Here is a 10,397-nt window from a genome sequence, read left to right on the forward strand (position 1 = left end):
CAGTGATTAGTAATTATGTACTTCTCCTGCTTTTATTTCTGTCAATTCTAAACATAACCAGATCAGTCTGCCCTGCTTTTTTTCCCTGTTTTTCCTCCCTTCGCTTCATTGAGCATGTCTTCCTAACTCCCGTCTCCCTTCTATTCCCAGGTTTCAAACGCCTCCAGATGTTTCCACCCCTTCTCTACTGTCTGTCCTTCATCGTTGCACACCTGCTCTACTGGCCACCTCAAACACTCCCCCTTGGTCTGCTGGCCCATAAATAGCCACGAGGTCAGGAACATCTTAGGTCAGATCCCCTCTGTGCTTCCCCGTGTACTGCAAAAAAAAAAAAACTGTCTCGGAGAGCAGCTGCTGCACAATTTGCTCATCTGAGACAATCAATGAAAACAATGCCGGAGGACTACAATCTCTTACAAGAGATTATACACACACACACACACACACACTCACACACACAATCCATCCCAACTAATTGGTAGCTATTTGTCTGCAAGTCTGGGATTACATGTCCTATTAAATACAGAATTTAAAATGAGCTTTGTTAAATAAGAAAGTACTCCACTTTTAATGAAGTTAATTTATATGGAAATTACACATAATACTGACAATTCACAGAAAGATTTATCCTCGTTGGTTGTAGGGGCGGAATTAATAGGGAGAGTATGCTGTCCCCACTTTTATCCTGGACACTTTGCCTCTCAAGCACACTCCAGATCATGTATGTTTGGGCTGTTGATGAGTTTGTGTGTGTTTGATGGAGAATGTGTGTGTGAACTCCCGTCCTTGTGGTGACCCTGCAGAGCTGGACGCTTTCACCCTGCCTCTTACTGATCCATCACGCTGTCTGCACGGCCTGAGAAAAGCCATTACTCTGGAGCAGCAAAACATGTTAGTGCTAAAATGCAGGTGTGTTTTTTTCGGAGAAAAATGAATTCATTACAATCGATGAATACACGCGTCATGTTTGTGTCACACGTTAAACAAGATCGGTGTGGACACAAGGCCAACGTGGAAAACACACCCAGATTTAGATTTATGATGCTAAATGTCATCTGATTTACTTGATTGACAGCTGAGGACTAAATCAATGAAATCAAGCTAGCCTTCTTGATAAGACAATGTTTCATTCTTTCTCACTCCGGCAAATGATTTATTAATGCAGCTTTGTGTGCAGTGATGTCCCTGCTGACGGCTTGTGTCCATCGGGCAAATAAAGCTCAGCAACGTCCTCTGGTGCCAAGAAGAAGGATTAAACCAATAAATCCATCGGACCGTCTTCTCTACTGTACACTTCTTATCCTCCTCACTCAGGTCATGGCTGATCGCCAGCCAATCACAAATAGACAACGAGTCATGTAATCAAAACGATGCAATTGGGAAACTAAGGATTATAGCTAAAAAATAAATAACTTCACAGATAGAATAAGATCGAATATGAACTCAAAAAAAGGTGCTTCTGCCTTTGTTTTTTAAAAGAGCCCTATGCAGGGGCGAGGCTACATGATAGTCATGACCAAAATGTTGTATACCTAAAACTTTCCTGCTAACATCCACTAAATAAAGCCCGACAAAATTTTGCTTTTGTTGTGATTGTGTTGAGCACATTTCTACAGACGTGTGCATTTAAAAGACCCTGATTGTAGATGGTATATTCTCATGTACACGCACTTTTCGCCATCTCTCTGAATTGTTGGCCAAATCTTTTTTGGATATGCCGCTACACCTTGGGTGCAACTATTTTATAAATTCACCCATGATGCAAAAGTTGCAATGTTGTAAATAGTTCACCGGATTCTAATTGTGTAATGAACACAAATCTTTATCTAAGGACTACATTTAAAAAGGTGACAAAAAGGTGATGAGAATACAAGAATTTGCATAAATATATACCATATTTATATATACCAACAGGCCATTTCAGAGACAACATAGTATTCAAAAAAGAAAATGCACAATCATTGCAGAACAGGCAACAACATAAAAATAAATCCATACAGGAATGAAATAATGCAAAAACTTGTCTTTTTTTTGGAAGCAAAGGCATTTGCGACTGTCTGCTGCCATTGACACAAAAAGACAGGTCGATGTTTTTTTTTTAAGAATCTCGAATTTATGAATCTGCCAACTGTGTGTATTATGTGTATTTTTCAATGCAAAAGAAATATTTTGAGCAATTATATTGCACATGTTGTTGTACGGGCTGCAGTGAAGTTCAGAATGCAAAACCAAATTGCAGACTGGATAACTGGGGTTCTCAAATTATGGCCTGTGGGCCACATACGGCTTGCTTTGCTCTCTAATTTGGCCCACCAAGCACTTACATTATTAACAATTCTGATATTTATGTTGCATTCATTTGAATAATTATTGAATTGTTAACTAATAATTTTCTTTTTTCAGAAGCCTGGAAATGAACTTGTATATTTTCAAGCATTTATTTTGTAGTCTTTTATGAATTAATTTATTTTATAAAATTAGACTGGTCAACATTTTTTAATAAGAGAAGGAAGTAAATGCTTCCAGATGATTTTGCTTTCACTTTGATTTAAAATGTGCTATACCCCCCCTCCCCTCCAGCTCATTAGGTTTTCTTAAAAACAAATTAGTAAAAATAGCATTATGTATTTTGCAATATTTTTTAATTAAAGGTTAGGTCTAGCATGGATTTTTTTGCTGAAATGTTATAGCTATAAATAACAACACATGGTAAAATTTGTATAGCACAAGCTTTTAGGTAAAAAAACCCTCTAAAATCTAAAAAACCCAATGTGATACGTAAAAAAAAAAAAAAAAAAAAAAAAAGGATTCTTTTTTTCATTTGCATCAAAAATACATTTAGGGCCAGGTCAGAATTTTTTTTTTTACTGTTGACCAGATATTGTTTGATCAATTATGATTAAATTACCTAAAACAGAAGACAAAAAATGACATTAAGCAAACCGTTTTATAAATTTTAAATAACAATTGAAAATAAAATGTAATCAGTTTTGCCTCACCAATGACCTGGCCTACATATGTCTCATTTAAAAGTCCAACGTAGCCCTTGAGCACCAAACTTTGTCCACTTCTTCCATAAATGTTTGGTTATGTAATTTATTCCATTATAGTTGCTGAATTGGGTCAAAATTCAAATCAAATTAAGTCTTTAAATTAAATATACACCCACAAAACAATATAGTATACAACTACAGCAAGCTTCATTCCTGGATAAAACAATTTGAATGCAAAACATATTCACACTGTTTAGAATAACAATAGAGTCTAAGAGATGCTCGCAATATAAAAATAGCTTTAAAATCTGACACTTATTAGTTATTACAGTGTAGGGTTCCTTTTATATTTTCAACAGTCTTCTGCTTCTCCTTTCATTGTGAGACATGCTCAAACTAACCCTTGCTGCCCAATTCCCAATTAATTGAACAAAAGGAGCAAACGGGATTGGGATTTTCACTTCTTGCCTGTTTTGTTTCGACACCGAGACTACAAATAAATTTGGAATGCCTTCTCTTCACACGGCAAGGTCCAACAGGACCATTTGTGTGACTCTCAGTGAAGCAACTGAAACACAACCACAGGCACTCAAAAGGGAAGGTCGCTGAGGTCTGTGCAAACAAACATTTAGCAACTGGAATTTGCTAAACTCTTTTGTAACTTTTGCCCATTACACACAGAGTGTCACGGGCATGTTTTACAGTTTGCCGGGGATCAGAGGAGGCAGAATTCAATTAACAGATCCTTACAATTCATGCGCTGCACGCAGGCTGTCATTTTTTTTTCCTTTAACACACAACTAACAGACAAGCACATTTGTCATCATCAAAATTCAGGCCAAGTTAACTTAATACAAGTACAATAGGCAGAACACACACGGACACACTTCTCTTTTCTTATGCGAGGGGAACAGTTAATGCCTTGATTCCCTTGAATGTGAAATGAAAAAAATGAGAAGGCAAACACAAGCAGAACAAGTGATACGACACACTGACATGATATAAGGACACTTGAAGGATTGTATTGGTTAGGTTAACTGAGCACATTTGCTATGTACCACTGGTTATAATAACCATCAATAGTCTATGATAAAATAAATAACCCTCTTGCAGCAGTTGTACAAAGGCCACTGAATGCTTCTCTGTGTGTGAGAGATAGAGAGGGAGAAGGAGAGAGAGAGCGAGCGAGCGAGAAAACAACACAGGTAAGAGTTAGCCATAGTAGGTTCAAACCACCATGCATTGACGTCGAAATACACTAATTTCTTGCTCAAATGTCGACTCATGCTGATAGTTATTTAGTTGATTTAACTGTATGCATACAGTGAAGCCTCAGTTTAACTTCCAGACGTGGATGGGCCCCCTGAAAGCAAGGAGAAGTTGAGAACCAGGCTAGTGAGGAACAAACTGCAATTCCAATGAAGTTGGTATGTCATGTAAAAGTAAAATAAAATGTGTCTGAATAGTTTGCTGATGTTATGGAAAGTAGATTAGTTGATTTGTTGGACTATTTTCTCATGCAGTTATCCACAAAGTGGATTAATAATTATAATAATGCATACTGTATGTATGTGGATAATAGTAATGTTTATCAGTTTGAACATTAAATATTTTGTTTTTGTAATATATTCAATTCAAGAGTACTGTAGGTTAGAAAAGATTGACAAATAATTGTATTTATTTACCTTTTACATGTTCCAACTTCATTGGGTTTGGAGTTTATAAATAAAACAAGAAAAAAGTGCCTCAATCCAGTGTTGGATTTCAAAGGCACTGATCCCCCATAATAGCAATGAATGATAATTAGGTCACAATTTTGACATAGTAGGCTACCTAAACAACACCACTATTATATGTTGTTGTTTTTTTCTGACAAAACCATCATTTCTAGTCCTGTGCAAGAAAGGGTTTTGAGACATGACCCAGTAGCCAGTTCACGTAATTAAGGCCCAAATGAAAACAAACAAACAAACAAACAAACAAACAAACAAACAACCTTGTTAAGTTCATGTGTAAATTAACACTTCACATAAAGTTTCATTGTCAAGAAAATAACACGTGGACTCATTCTGTCATAGCATAGGATCATGGTGGTACACAAAAGGACACTTCTTTTTTTCTTTTTTTTTTAAGAGTGAAGATTTTTCAATTTAAAGATTCAGACCCGAGTACCGCCAACCTCTAATGAGCAGAGAACATAGTTAATAACTCGCAGTGAGTTAACTTTTATAGTTAAAGTTAACTTAATACCAAAGAGTTTACGGTTATGTGAGGTTTCTTCGTGTGATGTAGTTTAGATAGCACTAGACACATTGCTAAGTGGTGTATAGAACATACAGTATGTCGCCGTTCCAGCCGTTTGTCAATTGCACCATCTTTATGAGTTTTTAACTCTTCTTGCCCGAGGTGAGGCTTTATCGTCAGGCTTCACGATTCCATTGGCAGCTCCTGCCAATGAAATAAGGGAACAAAACCATCAGGTTTTAGAGCAATGTTTTCTACATTACAATAGAGAAAATATTTGACAGATACCACCAAGAAACTGAGGTGCAGTCTCTCTATTGTAACGTAACCCCACCTTGAGCTCTCTGTATATATTTTAGTGATGGGAGTCGAACATAATTAATAAGAGGCTGTGCAAATAATTAAAAACCTAACGTAAACAAACTTGTGACATTTATATTGGAAAAAAACCTCACCCCTCGTGAGCTCCCTTTTGTGAGGTTTGCTCTTTGGGCTGGCTGTCTTCTTCTTCGATGCTTGGTTCTGGCTATGTTCCCTCCATTTCTTCAACTGGAAATTGATGAACTTCCACATCATCCAAGCTTGAGTCAGGCAGATGGCTGCCAAACATGCCATCCTAAATGCACACAACACACACAGACGCACACACACACACACACACACACTTGAACTTACAACTACACATATGTGTACAAGTAATTTGTAATTTTGTAATTAACTGAGATAAACCGTTAACAAAAGACATGGTTTGATAACCGTAAAGACATTTGGATTTTGTCATGCTATTCCACTCCATGTTGACTAGGGATGGTGGGCATACCAGTAAATAAGTCCAAAAATAACAATTGAGAATTGTGACAATTGTTTGCAATTGATTTTTAATAAATCACTTCTTTAAACACCAATCAAGCTCCATCTACTCTGCTATCAAGAAAAAACACACTGCAAAATGCTATTGTATTATATCTTTCCACAGTGCTGTACTGTAGTAAATGCACAAAACAACATGTGCAGATACGTCAGACGAACAAACACACTTATGGCAGTTACACTTGCCTTATGGTGAGCACATTAAAGTTGCCTTCCACAAGGGAAAAGCCCTGGTTTTCTGTCCGGGGCAACCCAAAGCCAAATGTCAGGACTGACAGAGTGAGAGTGAGGAGGCGTGCGATGACAAATAGCAAAGCCCACAGTGTGAAACTGTAACCAGACAAGAAAAACAAAATGCCATGACATTATACAACGTCGTTTAGGTCACAGGAAAGTATGCCGCCACCTTAAGGGAAACTTATGAGATGTATGAATGATACCCCTTCTGCTTGTTCTCATCACTGAAGTAGAAGAGACGTGAGGCGTGGAACAGGAGCTCCACCAAGTAGTGAGGGACCAGCAACACAACTCCGAGTCGGTGAAGGCTGAACAAATGAGAGCAAGCATAAGACAGAGAAACCTGCACTGATTACCGCTTCCATCTACAAGTGGGTTAATTATTGGTCTCTTAAACTTCATAAAATCGTGAATTATTGGAAGGTGTTTGACCTAAAAATAACAGGGCCTCAGAAGAGAAATTTGACATAGACCGTAGCTCACAAAAGGACACCCCATTAACTCTGCAATATTGTCTTGTAGACTGAAGCTGTCCAGTTTGGTTGGCATGGCCAATGGAGAGAAAGAAAAAAAAAATATATCAAAATATGAAAAAAAAAAACCCCTGCTTATCTGCAAAAGGTTGACTGCAGTTTTACATTGTAATTTCACCAATTACCACCAGATGGCAGATGTCTTAACTGTGCTTACAGTGGGTCTATACTACAATGTGAGTGGGACTGATCATTTTTGGCTGGCTTTGGAATATGCAGAACAAACATAGTACCTCAATTAAAACTTTGAGTGAATGGATTTTTGTGCCAAAAAAAAAAAAAAAATCAACAAAATCAGTTCTCGCACTTTTCTTGTTCAGCAATTTAGTGCTAAGAAAAAAAAAAGTTTGCCTCAAACCCTTTCCTTTTGGGTTAAGCCCGTGGATCTTCTACTCATCCCTGAGATTTGGTGTGTAGGTTTAGTCAATTAAAATCACATCATTGATAACGTAACATGTAACAAAAACCTCGACTTACTTTAAGATGTAGGCACCAGTGATGTGAACGACATAAAGGCAAATGTAATAGAGTTGGCGGGGGATGTCCTCCTGGAGACAGAAGACCATTCAAAAAAGGTCAGTGACATACTTGCTAGGGTTAGTTTTAAAGAAAATATTAATTGGTTTGGTACTTTCAGGTTGGAGTTTGCATTTGTAAACTTTCTATGCTTGTCTTGGTTCTCTTGTAAGACTCAATTTTCCTCACACAATCCCAAAACATGCACTGGGAATTTTATATATATTTTGATACATATAAATTCAACTGCACCCGTCACAGTCGTTAGAGTGCAATCCTAACTCAAACCTTCCTTAAATCTTCCAATCCTAACTCAAACACATGGACCGGAAAATGCAAACATACAAACGTCTTACAAATGAACCTTACCTTGCGTACTTTTTGAAAGTACAGCTCAGGAAGTGCATGGAGCCAATAGGCAATTTGGCAAATGTAGAAAAATTTGACCTGAAATCTGAGCAGAGGAGTTAATGTGTAAATATGTAAATGTTAACCTGGGTACCAACCATTTGTGTACAGATAACTATTTCCGATATCTTTATTTTTTTAATGACAACATGGAAGGAAATATGTACGTACACCATGTGAGTGTGTGGGTAACCCTCCCATAGGAAAGTGGGATTTTTCGCAAAGTCCTCCTATCAAAACCAAAAGATGGAAAAATATATATATATATTACCGTAAGGTAGACGTGCAACCAAATAAAGAGAGTTGTGTTTTACCGCTGTCAATATGCTGCAGCCCCAAATGAAGGAGAACAGGTAAAATGCTGCCAATTGCCCTGATTCATTGAACTTGCTGTGTTTGGTTTTTGATAGATGTAACCTTCTGTTCATTTTCTGAAACCAAACAAAATGAACACATTAAAATGGCACATGACATAAGCAGGTGAATTGAGAGAAACATGATTCTACTCATTAGAAATTGGTATCGTTTTTTTTTTAAAGCCAATACAGTTAGTGTGCGTGTGTCTAATTAATCCCCATTCAGGTGAAAACTTCCATATTCCACTCCCAGTGAACATTATTGGGATCTCTGTAGATTGGAAAAATCTAAATAAAAATGTGATCTCAGTGTTGCTATTTGATTATAGCTTGAATACTCACATCAAGAATATACTCTTGTATCAGGGCATGAAGGATGACAACAATTAGAAGGTAGAAAAACACAGTGGCTACATCTTTGGGACCATAATGGTAAAGGTTCACTGGATCGTTCTTTTCATCTGGGGGGTAAAAACAAAAGAGATGAACAAAAGTAAATGAGCAAACTGAACCTCAAGTCTAGTCATGATCACCAGACATCAAGTCTTCTACTCACCAAGAACTTCTGTTACGTTGTACTGGACTGTGATGAACATGATGGAAAATTTTGCTGTGACCTGGAATGTAAATAAAAATCTTCATGAACTACCTACGTTGTTGGAGGTAGTTCGTTTTGTGGATTGTGTCATTATGTGACAAAATGTTTTAGAAATATTAATAGGACAATTTGCAAAGGCTCAGACATAAAATAAAAGTTTCAATGAAAATGGGAAGTCTACGCATTTACGTTATTATATTATTTTATGTTAACTATTTGGTATTTTGGATGGCAACACAGTGGCCGATTGGTTAGCACGTCCGCTTCCTTCATAATTCAGAGGTAGTGGCTCCATATCCGGGCTACGGCCTTCCAGTGTGGTGTCTACACCAGGTTGTGATTGTGTTTCTTCCAGGTTCTCTAATTTTTTACTTTGAGTACATAGAAAAGTGCTATATAAATGGAAAGGGTGATTATTTCCTCCCACATTCCAAAACCATAGGTGGTAAGGCGACCAGGGCAGGATGTACCCTTTGTGACCCTGATAACAAACATTGAATGCATGAATACAAGGTGAATATTTTGGTAGAGTTGATAGTTTCAATTAATGATTAAAAATGTGTAAACTTCTTATCTTGCATAAGTAATGAGAAAAGAGCACATGCAACTTGCAACCTCGTATGTTTTATTCTCTTGTTTATTTGTATTTTTGCATTATATTCATTCACGTTGTCCTGTCATTTTCCACTATTTACTGATTCAACAGCAGGTGTTCACCGTTTATGACACCGTACTACAATTCAATGTAAAATTCCACTCACTGTACTGCCAACAAAATGCCATGCAGTGTGTATTAATGCATTTATTGTAGTTTTTTTACACCTTGATATCACTTCCACGTTATATAGGCCCCATACAGAATCCATGTGCTGTCATGTCAGCTAACGGAACCTCACAGAAGCTAGGCGGCTAATAAACACGCTTGCATCCATCCACACAGTACAGTACCTCAAACATCAGGCCTAGCAGGATGATCATGGCCAGGCAAGAGACCATGTCGGCGTGGTTCTGAATCACAAACTCATGGCTGAGCACAGGTGGGCTCTTGTTCTTCTTGCGGAAACCCATGATTCACAGGCAAGGGACTCTCAGCCTCCTCCTGCTTCGGGATGCCGCCGCGACTCGCACCGCTGCTAGCCTGCGCTGCGCAGCCGATGGATGATTGCTTCCTCCCTTAAGGGTTGAATTCTCCCCCGCAGTCAGCACAGACAGTGGACTACTGCTCATGTGTTCCGAAACGTCGTAGAGAACCAAGCATGAATCAAAGCGTAGTTAACACCCTTAAAAAAAAGAAAAAGTAAAGACAGATGAGGTCCCTTACTTTTTCACAGCCCAATCATGTACCGCCCTGTTATTGACGTAGAAGAACCCACGACAAACAACGTGCGTTGCTTGGAACAGACGTAAGCGGCACATTTACACATTAATATCTCGGATGAGCATGTTTGACGTTTTGTTGTATTTTATTTCATTATGTTTTTAGTGTTGATGTGAAAATGTCAGGACTCATGCAAATGAGTCGAACATACTAGTTTAAGTATTTTGTCAATTAACACCCCGCCCCCCATCAAACTGAATCTCATCTTCTGACTCCTTCGGTATTTTATAGTGTCCTGATTTTCCAACAAAAAAATAATTATGA

At 37.9% G+C, this 10,397-nt stretch overlaps 1 protein-coding gene across 3 annotated transcripts; it reads right to left on the reverse strand.

Annotated features, from left to right (window-relative positions):
* Positions 1-1,876: 1,876 nt before the first annotated feature.
* Positions 1,877-10,135, reverse strand: zgc:113278 (Translocating chain-associated membrane protein 1-like 1-like). 3 transcript variants are annotated; one of them, XM_061271919.1, is made up of 12 exons: positions 10,077-10,135; positions 9,704-9,974; positions 8,714-8,774; positions 8,500-8,618; positions 8,116-8,232; positions 7,973-8,031; positions 7,763-7,847; positions 7,355-7,425; positions 6,548-6,652; positions 6,294-6,437; positions 5,693-5,853; positions 1,877-5,441 (listed from the first exon to the last, which is right to left on the reverse strand). In XM_061271919.1, the coding sequence occupies exons 2-12, from the start codon at positions 9,821-9,823 to the stop codon at positions 5,371-5,373; spliced, it is 1,113 nt and encodes a 370-aa protein (XP_061127903.1). In that variant the 5' UTR covers positions 9,824-9,974; positions 10,077-10,135; the 3' UTR covers positions 1,877-5,370. The 3 variants fall into 3 exon arrangements, with proteins under 3 accessions (XP_061127903.1, XP_061127904.1, XP_061127900.1); XM_061271920.1 differs by having other exon boundaries at positions 1,877-4,356; positions 5,331-5,441; positions 9,704-10,124; XM_061271916.1 differs by having other exon boundaries at positions 9,704-10,124.
* Between the last annotated feature and the right edge of the window lie 262 nt (positions 10,136-10,397).

The sequence above is a fragment of the Syngnathus typhle genome, linkage group LG2, assembly GCF_033458585.1.
Source record: "Syngnathus typhle isolate RoL2023-S1 ecotype Sweden linkage group LG2, RoL_Styp_1.0, whole genome shotgun sequence".
Taxonomy (NCBI): Eukaryota; Metazoa; Chordata; class Actinopteri; order Syngnathiformes; family Syngnathidae; genus Syngnathus; species Syngnathus typhle.

Bases quoted from the DNA above. Each gene is read 5' to 3' on its own strand.
- zgc:113278 (XM_061271919.1), bottom strand. From the start codon at position 9,823: ATGGGTTTCCGCAAGAAGAACAAGAGCCCACCTGTGCTCAGCCATGAG. The intron at 8,619-8,713 runs GTGAGTAGAAGA...TTTACCCCCCAG, and splicing joins CAACGTAACAGAAGTTCTTG to ATGAAAAGAACGATCCAGTG. The intron at 5,442-5,692 runs GTGAGGTTTTTT...TTTCATTGGCAG, and splicing joins CAAAAGGGAGCTCACGAGGG to GAGCTGCCAATGGAATCGTG.